The sequence below is a fragment of the Podarcis muralis genome, chromosome 5, assembly GCF_964188315.1.
Source record: "Podarcis muralis chromosome 5, rPodMur119.hap1.1, whole genome shotgun sequence".
Taxonomy (NCBI): domain Eukaryota; kingdom Metazoa; phylum Chordata; class Lepidosauria; order Squamata; family Lacertidae; genus Podarcis; species Podarcis muralis.
In genome coordinates, this window is record NC_135659.1 from 29258937 (window position 1) to 29275934 (window position 16998).

Consider the following 16998-nt stretch of genomic DNA (forward strand, 5'->3'; position numbering starts at 1 on the left):
CTTATCAAAAAAGAGATTTGTCTGGCCTGATTTAATAGTTTCATTCAGCAGGTGCACGTCAAAGATAGGATTCCGTTGTAAATCTTATTTCAGTTCTTGTTGAGTATAAATTGTTTTCTGCTTGGCTGCTTTCCCATCTAACAAGAGCTATCTGATGGTTATAGTTGTTATAACCTTTTTTGCTCTGCCTGTTTGTTTTTATTGGTTGGATATTATCTTGCTTACCCTGATAGTGCAGGAAAAAGAAAGTTAAGTACATCTGTAGGTCATTGCAAATACATGACTATGCCAATTCTTATCTAAAACAGTAATTTTGTGCCAATTCATGTTATTTTTAACAGCAGTTTTTTCTTAAGCGTTGGGTTTAATAGCTCCGTTCACCACAATCCACTTACGGAATAAATAATGTTCAAAGAGAATAAAGTAAAATATATTAATATATGATAATGATTGGTCATATTGAAGAGCTGAATGTGAGAAGGAGTAACTTATATCTTCCATCTCGTTTTTTAAACAGGATATTCAGGACCTTGCATTCCTGTAACTTTTTAATAACATTGCTAGTTGGCATTTTTATTGCAATTTGAATATACTTATTCTTAATTGGAAAATTCATTCTTAATACATATTAGTATTCCCTGTCTTAGATTATCTCTTTAATCTTTCTGAAGGCCGGGATTAACAAAATTTCTGAATGATTTCTGATTTATGGGAAAATGCTATAAAATTGTGAAGTCTTAAAAACATCATTTGGGGTTGTAGTCTTCTACTTCCTCTATAATTACTTCCCACAAAATAATACGCATTACCATCATGCAAACACCTCATTTAGACATTGGCCCCCTGTTAGAATGACAACATAACTTATCGTAGCATAATATTTAAGATACTGGCTATCATTAAACAGCAGTAAAGTAACCATTAGTGTGTTTTATGGTACATGAAGGCATTAAGTAAGTGTAGATTAGTAATGCTCATGGCTTAGAACTTGGCGAATCCATTTTCCATTCTGCAGTGGACCATCAACTTCACAGTTGGCTTATGATTTGGCTACTGTACTTCCATTTAGGAATAAAAAAATATTGCCACTGACCCACAGGAGAAGCATCATTAGCACTTAATGGGGGAAAGGAATAAGGTGCAAAGGTCTAGCCTTATAAGAAGTGTTTGCTCAGATAATAAATTCCCTGTTGTGTGGCCTGAGGGCCATATTGCCTCCAGGGGAGTGGGGAGATTAATTTCCAAGGCTGCCATTTGTTGGGGTGACTGGTACATAACAGATATGGTGTGATACCATTTGGAACTGCACTGCTCAGTATGGGCTGGGTGTTGCTGGCAAGTATCAGGGTCCATCTTTCATCCCTGTTGTGTATTCCTATTTTCTATAAATTACAGTGGTATTGCGGGTTAAGTACTTAATTCATTCCGGAGGTCCGTTCTTAACCTGAAACTGTTCTTAACCTGAAGCACCACTTTAGCTAATGGGGCCTCCCGCTGCCGTTGTGCTGCTGGAGCACGATTTCTGTTCTTATCCTGAAGCAAAGTTCTTAACCTGAAGCACTATTTCTGGATCAGCGGAGCCTGTAACCTGAAGAGTATGTAACCTGAAGCGTATGTAACCCGAGGTACCACTGTATAGGAATTTCCTGGGTGCTTTGAGATGAATTGAAGGGCAAACACTTTAATTTTCGTTGTTTATTATTATTATTTTAACCATTGCTTGGTTTACGCGCTGGGAAATCTAGGTGATATTTCTCCCCCTCCAAGGTGTGCTTTTCTTCCTTCGCATCTCATCAATTCATCTGACCTCACTTAGGTTCGAATGCATTCACACTTGAGTTTGGATATAAAAGCAATGAATTTTGAGGTGCGGATTCCATTAACCTCATTAAGTCATGAAAAATCTGACACGCTTCGTATAAGTCAAGAAAATGGTATTGGAGAGCTAGTGATTTCCGGTACAGGTTAGCGAAAAGCAAGAGCCGTTGGCATCCGTCCGTCTCGAGAGAAAATGGAGTGTGCCTCCAGGGTGAATTCGAACCATTGCACCGAAGATCTCCTCCGCGGGGCACAAGCCTGGGCAGTGGGTGTGAAGGCCCTGGACTGCCCAGAAGACAAGGCCTGCCTCACCTTGTCCTCACTGATGGGGTCCAAAGAAAAGCAGAGCAATGTGTCTGGCACCAGTTTGGCTGTAGCAGTTGCAGGAAGGAGGTGTAGAAGATGCCAGTCAACCGTCTTAAGGACTTTACTTCGGAATTGTGAGGGGTTTTCTCCTCAGCCTTTTCTTCTCCCAAAGATGTCCCGCAAGGCAGCGGAGGTTTAGGACCAGAGTTTCCTTCTCTGAGATCGGCTGCTGTCCCAGGTTGATGAGCCCAACATGCCCCTCACTTCCCTCTACAGCAGTGTTTCCCAACCTTGTGCCTCCAGCTGTTTTTGGACTACAATTCCCATCATCCCTTGCCACTGGTCTTGCTAGTCAGGGATGATGGGAGTTGTAGTTCAAAAACAGCTGGAGGCACAAGGTTGGGAAACACTGCTCTACAGCATATACAGAAACCACTTTCTTGGCCACTGAACTCAATACTACTTGTCTCATCTGCTCAACCTGCCAGAGCCTGTCTCCACGTTCAGGGAAAGTCCCTAACTAACCAAGGGTTTGAGACCCTTGTTTAGCCAGCCAGTCAGAGTCATTCCAGCTGTTTAGGTCTAACTACCCCAGAAGGAGCACAGTGTGTACTTACACACTTACTACTACCCTGAGTGGGACACGGGTGGCGCTGTGGATTAAACCACAGAGCCTAGGACTTGCCGATCAGAAGGTCGGCGGTTTGAATCCCCGCGACGGGGTGAGCTCCCGTTGCTCGGTCCCTGCTCCTGCCAACCTAGCAGTTTGAAAGCACATCAAAGTGCAAGTAGATAAGTAGGTATCACTCCAGCGGGAAGGTAAACGGCGTTTCCGTGCACTGCTCTGGTTCTCTAGAAGCGGCTTAGTCATGCTGGCCACATGACCCGGAAGCTGTACGCCGGCTTCCTCGGCCAATAAAGCGAGATGAGTGCCACAACCCCAGAGTCGGCCACGACTGGACCTAATGGTCAGGGGTCCCTTTACCTTTACTACCCTGAGTAGACCTGTTGAATCAATAGACTCTAGTTCATTATTAATTCATTGAGTTCATAGACTTGAAGAGATGGAATGCAGGAATCTGAACATTTTTTACCCCAATGCATAATGTACATCGATTTCCTTTAAAGCTATCCATTGTATTCTGTAACATGTACTAACAGGAGTAAAAAATCAAGTTTACATATATGTACAAACACACAGAGAGAGTATTCGGTACTGTACACGTATTAAGTAGATTAAATTTTACAATAATAGGGGTATGTCGGTGAGGAAAACTAAATATCTGTCACGAAGGGCAACCTCTTTTCAGCTGACTCCAAAACCTGGAGTGAGCAAATCTGGGCAGAAAAGTGCTTGAGGCAACAGAAGTTTTCCTTTCCCATGTGCCCTTTTAGTTGTAAAAAATAATAATAATCCCTCTGTTTAATGTGGGTTCAGAGAAGACATGTGAATAAACAACAAGGCTGCCTCAACTTGTCTGATTTGGCCCTTAAATGAGTCTGTACGTGAAATCTCCAAAGAGCATTTTCAGTCGGTTGCTGTGTGAAACCTGGATATATTTGTGCCCAGCACTTGTATGAGACAAACTGGAAAGGTCAAGCCTACCTTGACACGTCCCTTCCTTGCTATTGCTAAACATGACGATTGTGTTACCTGAGAAACAAAAATGCTAACCTGTGCTGGCATTTACAGGTACATAGTGACCGTGTTTTGCAGTTCTGCAGAAATATTTCAAATTAAAGCGTCAACAAGTCATGCAAATTAGAAAACCCCTGGGCTCAGACCAAACAACATTTTCAAGTTCTCTGGAAGCTTGCTTTGTGGGGGAATAAATACCTGTCATTGCTTTAAAAGAAGAGGGAACGTTTGCTGTTCTTTGAGGCTTTGTGGTTTTTTTAGCACGTTAAAATTATGCATATTTACTTCTGCAGTTTTTACTTCTCCTTTCAAGTTCAGTCAGTGGCTATTAAAAAAACAACAACCTGGTGTTTTTGGGTTCCACTAATGTAGAAGCACTTTCTCGGAGTGAAAGTTTTTCTCTTTTCTTTGCACAGAGCAATTTCTGTCGTGCTCTTGGTTACTTCTATTGTGCCAAAGAAAACAAATGTCTTGGCTTGTGAAGTATCACCAACAAGAAGAAACCTCTTGCATGTAAATACGGCTGGCAAATGAGATAGTCGGTTCCGGGTTGGCACTGTTCTCTGTATTCAAATTTATGGAGGTGAATCAGAGACAAACATTGGCACCAGAGGCCTGCAGGAGCAAACAGGGGAGCAGGACGAGTACAGCTTACCCTGTAGCAAAGCAAAACAAAAAATCTAGCATCCTTGATAAGGGGAGCTCTGTTGACTCGGCTCAGCGGTTTATACAGTGGTACCTCGGGTTACATACGCTTCAGGTTACATACGCTTCAGGTTACAGACTCCGCTAACCCAGAAATAGTGCTTCAGCTTAAGAACTTTGCTTCAGGATGAGAACAGAAACTGTGCTCTGGCGGCGCGGTGGCAGCAGGAGGCCCCATAAGCTAAAGTGGTGCTGCAGGTTAAGAACAGTTTCAGGTTCGAACGGACCTCCGGAACGAATTAAGTACTTAACCTGAGGTACCACTGTATAGTCTAGCAGCCTATTCTCACAGTGACCAACCAGATGCCTACAACAGTGGTTCCTAATTGGTGGTCTGCAGACCCCAGGGTGTCCAAGTGACCCACCCAAGGGTTCTGTGGCACATGCCCTTCAACTGTCTGGGCCATCCTGTTGGGGCGGGCAAATAATAATAATAATAATAATAATAATAATAATAATAATAATAATAATAATAATAATATATTATTATTTATACTCTGCTTATCTGGCTGGGCTTCCCCAGCCACTGTGAGTGGCTTCCAACAAAATATTAAAATACAGCAATGCATCAAATATTAAAAGCTTCCCTAAACAGGGCTGCCTTCAGATGTCTTCTAAAAGTCTGGTAGTTGTTGTTCTCTTTGACTTCTGGTGGGAGGGTGTTCCACAGGGCGGGTGCCACTACCGAGAAGGCCCTCTGCCCGGTTCCCTGTAACTTGGCTTTTCGCAGTGAGGGAACCGCCAGAGGGCCCTTGGCGCTGGACCTCAGTGTCCGGGTAGAACGATGGGGGTGGAGACACTCCTTCAGATATACCGGACCGAGGCCATTTAGGGCTTTAAAGATCAGCACCAACACTTTGAAATGTGCTTGGAAACGTTCTCGTGTGAGAGCTTGGCGCCCAAAAACGTGTGAGATTACAGCAAAAACGCAGGTCACGTGACTTGCATGAGAGTGCGGCTTGGTTTTGTGCTGGGACATGTCGGAGGGGATGGTGACACCGTTCACGTAACAAAAACTACCTCAGAGAGATCAATATTTTCAGAAGTAGACAGTGCGCATTGGTACTGAGGCAGCACCGGTTGTTTAAATTTTGCGCCCCTAATGATTTTTAACCCGGGGCAACCGGGTAGTATGGAACACAGTATTCCAAGTGTGGTCATATCATAGATTTGTATAATGGCATTGTGACATTGGCAGGTTTTTTCCAGTCCCTTTCCTAATGATCCCTAACATGGAATTTGCTTTTTCATAGCTGCCACACACTGGATCAACAACTCCATTGATCTATCCACTGTATCTAAGGATCTAAGGTCTCGCTTCTGGTCAGTCACTGAAGTACAGACCCCACTAGTTATATGTGAAGCTGGCCAAAAAAAAAAAAAAGAAAAAGAAAAAAGACCCAGTGTGAATCACTTTACATTGAATTGTGCTTGCCATTTTAGTGATTTAGCTTTTCTGGAGCTCCCTGAAATCCAATTTTGTTTTAACCAAGAATGATTTCATGGTTAATCCTGAAGCAAACCTGGGTTTCTCACTGCTCGTCATCTCAGCAATGCTGAGAAAAAAATATCACCCACCTGCTACTGTAAAAGGTATTTAACATACATTTAAATCTCTTAATTATCACCTGCTGTAATTTTTTGCCTTCCATTTCCCACCTTGATTCTTTTTTCTTCATATACCTGCCAGCTAAGATTTCACTTCATGCATCTAAAGAAGTAGGTTTGAGTCCGCAGAAGCTCATACCATTAAAAAATGTTAGTCTTTCAGGTGCTACAAAACTCCTTTGTTTTTACTGTAAATGTGAAATAGCACTGGTCATGGGTATAGCCAAGGGAGGGCTGGGGTGGGGGCAGCTGCTCCCCTTAGATCCACAAATATTATTGAAAAGCATTGAAAATAATCACTTATCTGAGGTTCTGCCCCACCCCCAGCAGAAGCCTGCCCTCTGCAATGTCCTATTTATGAGGTATTTTTACCCATGATTTCCCAAAAAAAGCTCAACAACTTAGATTTCATTAAAAAAAAAAAGCTCAAAAATCCATTGCACTGGTTCTCTTCTTTGTTAATACACAAACTACTGGTAAGATATCTGTGAGCAGGCCAGCTAGTAAAATTTGGCTGTGGGACTAGACATTTTTGCAGAAGTCTTATTAGCAAGGCTGATGTACCTGCAAGCTTTAGATGTCGCTTTTTCAGAACTTGCAAATGCTCACTTTTCTATCAGTTCTTTCTTCTCATTAAATAAAAGCACCAGTGGTCATTAATAGATACCTGAGATGATTCTATGTGGCTGAACAAATTACAGTTGCATGGAAAGGGAAGGAGAAAAAACAAAGATGGGGTGTGTGTGGAACCACTGGAGGGATCCAGCTAAACACCTAGGGCTATGTGCTTGCCATTCCTGACCAAGGAGCTGTTAAATGCCTCCTTGTATGCTTTCCTCCTCAGGTGGCGACAGACAAGGTTACAGGGAAGCTGAGTTCTACTCTCTCATGGGTGAAGAACACTGTCAGTCAAATGGCCAGCCAGGTGGCAAGTCCATCTGCTTCATTACACACGGCATCCTCCTCTACCACGCTCTCGACTCCAGCGTTGTCTCCTTTGTCCCCTGCGGAATTGAGTCCCGATGACTTAGAGCTATTGGCCAAATTAGAAGAGCAAAACAGGTGAGTGGCAGCTTAGCTTTCCTGGCGGTGCTCAGGTTCGGAAATCGGTTCCAGTGGCGGGGCATGTTTTCCAGCTTATTTGTCTGGCCGTTGGTCGCGAGCCGTATAATTACCTGGCAAGGCGATAAGCTCAGCTTGGAAGGTATCCAGTAGCCTGCGGCGTAGCCATTCTGTCATATGCGTCTGCTGCCAGGTGAGTGAGTCTGGACAACCTGTGGCATGTCGAATTGTGCAGGTGGGTGGGTGGCTTGGTTTTAAAACAACAACAGCAGCACGTTCCTGTGCTTTCTTGGAAAGCTAAGCTAGTGTGTTCAAAGATGTAGAACATATAATTGCCTTTAAATCTCCCAAGTTTCCATCTGGTTTTTCGGAAGAACGCTGGGAATTCTTTCATAATCAAGACTTACATACCTTGCATTCCGGTTCAGTTTCATATTCCTCCCCAACCAGACGGACCATAGCTTTTGTCACAATAAAGGGTTGTGACACTACAGCCTTACCTGAATATTGTACGTAAGGTAAAGGTAAAGGTACCCCTGCCTGTACGGGCCAGTCTTGACAGACTCTAGGGTTGTGCGCTCATCTCACTCTATAGGCCGGGAGCCAGCGCTGTCCGCAGACACTTCCGGGTCACGTGGCCAGCGTGACAAGCTGCATCTGGCGAGCCAGCGCAGCACACAGAACGCCGTTTACCTTTCAAGCCAGAGCGGTACCTATTTATCTACTTGCACTTAAGGGTGCTTTCGAACTGCTAGGTTGGCAGGCGCTGGGACCGAGCAACGGGAGCGCACCCCGCCGCGGGGATTCGAACCGCCGACCATGCAATCAGCAAGTCCTAGGCGCTGAGGTTTTACCTACAGCGCCACCCGCGTCCATTGTACGTAAGACTGCAGTACAATTGTGTTGTTGTTGTTGTTGTTGTCTTTAATGCCTTCTCGATAGGCTTGAATGCAAAAAAGATCACATTACGGTCCTAAAAGTACAATAGTTATAAATACAATTGACTTGAGCAATGTCTCTTCATCAAGGTCCCTGTGCTTTGGCATTTTGTGTTCTTACTTGGCCTTGTCCACACGGCAAGCCAAACCATGGCTTAATTTGTGACTGTGCCTCCCCCCACCCCCACCCCAGGTGCTATGTGCAGCACAAATAGTTTCCCCTCTCTTTTGAACCCAGATCATAGTTCACTTGCTTGTTGCAAACCAACTGTGAGTGGTAAACAAAAAAAATAAGCCAAGAACAAACCTTGACTTGTCTTTCTAGTTTTCCACGTGTAGTTTGTTTGAAACAGATAAAGCAAACCACGATCTGGGGCCATGCAACAAGACAAGCTAGACTATGGTTGGTTTGTGACATGTGTGTCATCCACGGGAGCTGGCAGGAGGAACATTCACAATTCAAAGCAAGCTGTGTATGTAGCTGTGGTTGATTGCTATAAACAGTGCAACTACAGGAGTGTTACAGGTACCCATTGTATATCAGCTGTCCCTTATCACCACTGTCAAAGCTATCCCTTCTATGTCATTGCCCAAGTATTTTAAATTTTAAATTGCTATTTTTCTTGATGGAATATGGTCTTGCTGTGCTAAAGCTGTATGTTGGTGTCCTCTAGTTTGGTGGTTTTTTGTTTTGTTTTGTTTAAGAAGCTGGTGTTTCATGTTTCATGTATTGATTTGTTACCTTTTGATGGCCGCTTTTAACAATTTTTGTTTGTTTCTTAATTTGATTGTGAGTCTCCGAGAGACTGTGTTAGGCAAATAAGATGAATATATTTTCTTCTAAATCCTCTCTCCCTGTAGCACTCAGATAGAACAGTAGTTATCTGTCCTCCTAAAAACAAGTGATGAATGCCAGCAAGGATACATCTATGTGCCCATCTTTCTAATTTTATACACTTCAGTAGGTTTTATTGTTGTGTCCTCTTTTTCTTTTAGAGTGCCTTTTGTGTCATTTCATTTTATCACAGATCTCTCTTAGTCCATCCATTCTCTGTTTCGCTTTTGCTCTCTTTCACTGTTTGGGTAACACTTATATTCTTCGGAAAACGGAAGTAACTATTTTCAGGTGCTGGTCTGCGTGTGTTCTTAAAATGGGAAATTCCTTTAGATTTACTGTAATCCTAAGAGATCAAAGCGGAATACCAGTGTTTAGAAAGCCTTATTGAAAACTTGCTTAGAAACCTGAGGAATTGCCTGCTTTCGCTCACTAAATGTATGAACCTAACAGCTCTGCAGGATTCAGATTACACATTCTGTCACACTGGAAAACAAACTTTGACCTGAGCATGTGCAAAAGATTTGACAAAAACCGGAAGTGTGAAAAAAAGGAAGTAGGGAACCTTTCTCTGGACAAGTACTCGGTTTCTTTATTTTTTTAAGTCACACGGGGTTAAGTTCCCCTCCAATATAAATTGGAATGGTTCATTCTTAACCAATCAGGAATCTGTTTGAGGAACATAAATCATTGATGGAAATGAAGTGGTTTCTTTTCTACCGACTGCTTACGTTATCATAAACTGCAGATTCTGAATTAAAAAGGAGCCATGGACTTGTCAAGGTAAGGATTACAACAGAGAATTAGGATAAATACTTCAAAATACAAACGTTTGCCCCAGTCTGGTTTGCGAAATTATGACTTGCTATGGTGAAGTGTTTGTTTCATTCTTCAGGAGTAGACAACCACACTTTCTATGCTTATCTGGAGTTTGGACTTGTTTACTGCACTGCTTGTAAGGGAAAGGTTTTCTTTGTGTTTTGCAAATGTAAGGAACGTAGCAGTTTTGCCTTGTAGACCAAGTAGGGTAAGAAATTATTGAATTTCATGAGCCATGTCTTAACATTCGAAAAGTAGTCCATCACTTGCGCACTGATGGTAAGAGTTCCAGTTCCAAATCTTGTATTTGGGCCTTGTGCTCCCTTTTCTCTCTGCTTTCCCGTCCTGTGGCCTACCCTAATTTTTAGTTACAGATAATAATCCTCATGTCTTGCCTGTTCAGGTAAATAATTGCTGTTTTAATTGAGTGAAAGGTTTATGCTTTAAATATAAACAGTGACAGAAAAACTACTGTTACAGCTGATTCATAAGCTTATGATAATCTTAAATGCTTTAAATGCTAAAGAGTCTGCTGTAAGTCCCCCTTCCCGCCTCCAGAACATTAATTCTATATTCCCCGGATTAATGTTAAGCCATAAAGTGGTCTAGTTCTATCATAGGTGGCTCATTTCCTCGACAATTTATGGGAATTTGTCATTCTCTTTGTTAACTGGCAATTTTCATTAAGCTAACAACTGGAAATATAGAAGCATTTGGGTATTAGCTTTTCAGCATAACAAGCGTTGCACATGCTTGTTTAAAGTACCGTATTTTTCGCTCTATAAGACACACCAGACCACAAGACGAACCTAGTTTTTGGAGGAGGAAAACAAGGAAAAAAGTGTTCTGAATCCCAGAAGCCAGAACAGCAAGAGGGATCGCTGCGCAGTGAAAGCAGCAATCCCTCTTGCTGTTCTGGCTTCTGGGATAGCTGCGCAGCTTGCATTCGCTCCATAAGACGCACACACATTTCCCCTTACTTTTTAGGAGGGAAAAAGTGAGTCTTATAGAACAAAAAATACGGTATTTATATAAAGTTGATGAGCAAACAACTGTTCCTTTAAGGCAGCTTTTGCCAACTTGGTGTTCTCCAGATGTTTTGGACTACAACTCCCATTAGCTCTAGGTAGCATGACTGGCCGGGGGTGATGGGAATTGTAGTCCAAAACATCGTGAGAGCACCAGCTTGGCAAAGGCTGCCTGAAAGGAAAAGTGCAGGGTAAGTTTAGTAATCTCAACTCATTTGCTCAATATATTTAGAAAGGAGGTTGTGAATGGAGCAGCGAAATTGGGTGCATGGGGCGGGGGGAGGTTACAATACTAACTTGGGCATTTTGGCAGAGCAAACCGCAAATGAGAAAATAGTTTGGGATTTCTTTCTGTCATTGATAAATCAAATGTCCCAAAGTAGAACCATAACACATCCAAGTGAACAGCAAAATCGTAAGCAATATATAACTGCTGATAGGGCTTCTCACCACAATAGGAGTGGAAAGTGAACTTTCCCCCAGTTATTGGCAGATGATAATGATGACGATAGCATCAGTTCAGTCCAATCAACGGGACTTACTCATTTGTTAAATGAGGCTTAGTCACTACTTAGTATGTTCATGGTTTCAGCCTTGCTTATTTTACTAATAGGTAAAGGTAAAGGGACCCCTGACCTTTAGGTCCAGTCGTGGCCGACTCTGGGGTTGTGGCGCTCATCTCGCTTTACTGGCCAAGGGAGCTGGCATACAGCTTCCGGGTCATGTAGCCAGCATGACTAAGCCGCTTCTGGCGAACCAGAGCAGCGCACGGAAACGGCGTTTACCTTCCCGCCGGAGTGGTACCTATTTATCTTCTTGCACTTTGACGTGCTTTCGAACTGCTAGGTTGGCAGGAGCAGGGACCGAGCAACGGGAGCTCACCCCGTCACGGGGATTCGAACCGCCAATCTTCTGATTGGCAAGTCCTAGGCTCTGGTTTAACCCACAGCGCCACCCACGTCCCATTTTACTAATAAGTTGGGCTTAATACTTAGCTACAACTTGTTCACACATCTAGAATGGAATTGCCAGCAAACACATTTCCCCTAAATGTGTGTATGCTATTACTGCAAATATAGGATGGGGAGACATGGTCAGATCAGGAGCAGGGGACATGCTTGAGCTTTTCAATACCTGCTGATTCTTCCTGGCAAATGCCCCCTTTCCATTTTTGGAGTCTGGCTGTGACACCCATCCACACCCACCTGTGTGTTCCATTTCTCCCCTTAATAATTTTACCTTTTGACTCATGAGCTTCATTAAATACTCTCTTACAGGGAAAAGATACCATTTCAAAGAACAAGGTTCTGCTTCCAGTGCTAAAATATTTAAACTTGGTTTGTTTGTTCCTTTGCTGAAGGAGGTCATGCAAACAAGTGTGCTTAAGTTTAGTTCATGGCAGAGCTGTCAATTTCAAATGCAAAATCTGGCCTGTTCTTTTCAATACGTCCAGAAGATTCAAAGCGTTTTGTGTTTACCGCAGATTGTTGGAGACCGACAGCAAATCGCTGCGCTCCGTCGATGGGTCAAGAAGAAACAGCGGATCCTCACTTGTTTCTAGTTCATCGGCTTCTAGCAACCTCAGCCACCTAGAGGAAGATTCCTGGATCCTTTGGGGAAGAATTGTGAATGATTGGGAAGATGTGCGCAAAAAGAAAGAGAAGCAAATTAAGGTTTGTTGACTGGCAGTGATCAAAATCATTAGTCGTTGGCAGTGTCTGTATTTAGAAATATCACTCTAAAATATGGCAGTTCAAAATGTAATGCCTGGCATCGTAGACTGTGATACACAGTAAAACGTAATTATGTTCAATTACGTGTTCAATATTATCCTTTTTTGCCTTTTTTTTGGTTTTTCTGCTATCACATCCTTCTTAAAAAATGAGAACATGTGCGCATGAATATGAAGATTTTGGTATACTGCACGCTTTGAGATTATTGCAAGTAGAGCAGTTAATAAATAAACGCTCATCGATTTATTTATTTTTTACGCTCTAGGAACTTGTTCGAAAAGGGATACCGCATCATTTCCGAGCAATAGTTTGGCAGCTTTTATGCACAGCTCAGAATATGCCAATTAAGGATCAATATTCGGAACTCTTGAAAATGACTTCACCTTCTGAAAAGCTTATAAGAAGGGACATTGCTAGGACATACCCCGAGCACGACTTTTTTAAAGAAAAAGACAGCCTTGGGCAGGAGGTTTTATTTAATGTAATGAAGGTAAGTCAGCAGCTCATATCTCTTAATGGAAAAATAATTGTTTTCAGCAAATATTTACTTTAAAACTGTCATTTTATTTATGTTTTGCTTTAAAACTGTTGTTTTATTTATGTTTTGATAAAATGTAAGTCCGTTGTGTTTTATCACATTTTAATGGTTTTTTAAACGTAAATCATAAATCTTTCGTGGATTAAGCAGTATATAAATGTGAAATGTTCACTCTGACACTAAACTTAAGCCGTGACAGCCAAGCTATGTCTCTATATGCTGAGCATATTGTTGCACGGCACCCCAATCTACAAGCAGTGCATGATTCCAGGGGTTCCAAGCCTTGGATTCAAACAGAAATCAAACATTGCCCTGTCTTTCTCTCCCCCAGCATTGGCGTTTTTCTAACTACAGTGGTACCTCGGGTTAAGTACTTAATTCGTTCTGGAGGTCCGCTGTTTACCTTCCCGCTGGAGCGGTACCTATTTATCTACTTGCACTTTGACGTGCTTTCGAACTGCTAGGTTGGCAGGAGCAGGGACCGAGCAACGGGAGCTCACCCCGTCGCGGGGATTCGAACCGCCGACCTTCTGATCAGCAAGCCCCAGGCTCTGTGGTTTAACCCACAGCGCCACCCACGTTCCTCATAGTAATTTAGGGGAGGGCTTAAAAGTTTTTTGTTTTAAAACAAAGGAAACGTCCATAACATTTGGGTTCTCAAGCAGCGTAGCATATAAGCCAGTATATTGTAGATCTCGGCTGTCCCATTTTCTTCCATCTGTATTTTTCATCATTCAAAGACATTAACTGCTGCTACATTGGGTCCTGCACATCATATGGCTCATGTGAGTAAGAGTTCCATGAGAGAAATACTGGAATGTAGCACGGGGACTGACCTTTAGGAAATTACTTGGGCTCGTCAATTGCAATTAGACTTTCTGACAGCGAAGAGAAGAATTACCTTGTTGTTGCAAGTCAGGCACATCTGTTGTAGACATTAAGCCAGCCAAGAGAATGAGCTCATGTTGAACTGTCAATTGACTTTTTCATACGAATGCACTCGAAACATTTCCTGCTGATTGCTGTTTCCTTTTGATTGGAACCGTGGTGCAGCTCGTTATTTGTGCATTGCGCAGCACATCAGAGGTGGTATACGTAATCAACACGCTTTCCTTTTTTTAATGCCGTGGGATATAAAATATGCAAATATACAGCTGGAAGGGTGGGGATAACCAGGAGACCGACACTCATATCTCTCAAATCAGAAACCTTAGAAAGGAAGATCTCAGCTCTGTTTTGGACATGTATTTAACAGCTAGAGAGCCAGTGTGGTGTAGTGGTTAAGAGCGGTAGTCTCGTAATCTGGTGAACTGGGTTCACGTCTCCGCTCCTCCACATGCAGCTGCTGGGTGACCTTGGGCCAGTCACACTTATGTGAAGTCTATCAGCCCCACTCACCTCACAGAGTGTTTGTTGTGGGGGAGGAAGGGAAAGGAGAATGTTTGCCGCTTTGAGACTCCTTCGGGTAGTGATAAAGCGGGATATCAAATCCAAACTCTTCTTCTATAGTGGGAGTTCTGGTACAGCATGGAAGGAAGCCTTCATGATTTCAAGGATAAGTTCAGCCTTCTGCCTCACTTTCAACCAATAGCACACATGCAAATGTTGACCGCCTACCAGTTAGGATTGCTGGTTTTTCACTTAGCACGTTTGCGGGTAGCAGAGGGGTAAAATTGCAAGCATTTCTTGCCTCTACACTCCTTCCCACAATCTGCACACAGCCCCTTCTGTGCTTGTGTCCTTATACCAGCCCTACTAGTACAAAGGTTGGGGAAAGAGCCCATTAGGCAAATTTCTAGGTACATCTGTTGCTCACTGTTCTCCCCCCCCCCCTCTCTTTTCCATTCCTCATATCTTGACCTGTTGCTGTTTCCAGTCTTCCTTCCTGAAGCCCTCTGCTTCCTTCACTCCCCCACACTTTCTATGAGTGGTCATTTGACCTTTGGGTACTGTACTTTTCCTCCGACATACAGATCTGCTTCCATTATAGCACTGCTACGTAATTGATTGCCTCTTCCTCTTGCCATGCGTTTGTGGCATCTTAGCATCTCAGCTTGTAGCCAGGATCCTCTCAGGCTAGCATGCATACAGCCTCTGGGTTTCAGTAGAATGTAAACTTAATCTGATACAGTGGTACCTCGGGTTACATATGCTTCAGGTTATAGACTCCGCTAACCCGGAAGTAGTACCTCAGGTTAAGAACTTTACCTCAGGATGAGAACAGAAATCGCGCAGCAGTGGCGCGGCAGCAGCAGGAGGCCCCATTAGCTAAAGTGGTGCTTCAGGTTAAGAACAGTTTCAGGTTAAGAACGGACCTCCGGAACGAATTAAGTACTTAACCTGAGGTACCACTGTATTAGCAGAACCTCTGTGCACGTCGTGTTTTTTATGTTAAATAATAATAAGGATAATATTGACGGTGATGACGGCGATGTGCCCAGGAAGCCTGAAGTCTGCAACCTGTATGAATTAAAGGGTGCCAAAATGACTTCTACTCTTTTCCTGAATTGACTCTGGATGGTTTCTCAACCCTTTGGAGCTGATTTTAAGAGGCACATGGAAGGCTGCAGGGGGAGGAGATGAAGGGGAAGTTCCTTTGCATGTCTGGGCAGCCATTCTTGTGGATGAACACTATTGCATAAAACCCTGTGCACATTGATCAAATTCGAACCATTTGTTTTGGTTACTTCTGCATTTACTGCTCAAGACAGGGGCAATGATGCAGGGGCAGAAATGGAAAACCTTATCCAGCGACTTCTCTGAGTTTTGAAATGTTAGCAGGCAAGTCCCCATACGCTTCTGCAACAATAAGAGCTAAAAACATGCTTGAAAGGTAGTAGGTAGCATCCTCAAGAAGCAGAATTTTGTGACCACCACCATATTCTGTGCTCCTTTGGGTATTGGAAGTGGTTTGCCTTGTAGTGTAAACCAGAGTGGTGTAATATTTGTAGAGTGCGCACCAGGAGGGCAGGGTTCGAATCCCCCACTCAGCCAGGAAGCTTACTGGGTGAGCTTGGAGTCAGTCACCAACTCTCAGTCTAACATACCTCACAGGTTTGTTGTGAGGATGAAATGGGGGAGCAAGAGAACCATGTATGTACCCTGCTATTCTTCTTTGTGGCTTAGGGCCCTCGTATTTACGGCACCGCCTCTCCTGGTATTCCCCGCAGAGCACCTTAAGGTCCATGAATAATCATAGTTTAGAGGTCCCGGGCCCTAAGGAAGTAAGATTATCCTCCACCAGGGCCAGGGCCTTCTCAGTGATGGCTCCAACCTGGTAGAATGCTCTGTCCCATGAGACCAGGGCCCTGCAGGATTTAACTTCCTTCCGCAGCGCCTGTAAGACAGAGCTATTCTGCCTGGCTTTCAATTTGAACTTAGCCTGATCTTTTATTCCCCTTCCTTCCTTCACTCCCCCTCCCCTTTTTATGAAAATTACCCACTCTGGGATCCCACAGCTAATTCTCCGCTGGTCTCCTCGCTGGCCCAAATAGGACTAATTTAGCCAGCTAGCCCTGGTGATCATCTAATGTTTATTGGATGGATTTTCCCCACTAAATTGATTTTTGAATTCTGAATTTATTGTTATTCACGTTTTATACTGTATTTTATGCTGGTTTTTGTTGCATCAATTAAGTGTTTTAAATTTGTTGTTAGCCACCCTGAGCCCGGTTTTCTGAACCGGGAAGGGCGGGGTATAAATAAAAATTTGTTTATTACTTATATTTGGAAGAAAAGGTGGTATATAAATGTGATGGGTTTTGGAAGCAAATGTGCAGTGATTTCTGCTGCTTGGAGTCTTACCAGTTTTTAAAAAACATTTTCTAGGCTTATTCATTAGTGGACCGCGAGGTTGGTTACTGCCAAGGAAGTGCTTTTATTGTTGGATTGCTTCTCATGCAGGTAAGTAAACCACACGGCTTCGCGAAACTATATATTACTTTGGAATTTTGCTTTGTCCAAAGCAGT

At 43.1% G+C, this 16998-nt stretch overlaps 1 protein-coding gene across 5 annotated transcripts in view; it reads left to right on the top strand.

The window, feature by feature from the left end:
* The window catches only part of EVI5 (ecotropic viral integration site 5), a 71024-nt gene that overhangs the window by 6955 nt on the left and 47071 nt on the right, over positions 1-16998 (top strand). For 4 of the 5 annotated variants that reach the window (XM_028732773.2, XM_028732770.2, XM_028732771.2 and 1 more), the window contains exons 2-5: positions 6921-7138; positions 12242-12431; positions 12757-12981; positions 16858-16932. In XM_028732773.2, the coding sequence (XP_028588606.2) occupies positions 6990-7138; positions 12242-12431; positions 12757-12981; positions 16858-16932 (639 nt within the window). In that variant the 5' untranslated portion in view covers positions 6921-6989. Of the gene's footprint in view, positions 1-6920; positions 7139-9545; positions 9695-12241; positions 12432-12756; positions 12982-16857; positions 16933-16998 lie in introns of those variants that run through there. The other variant, XM_028732776.2, reaches the window with a different exon arrangement.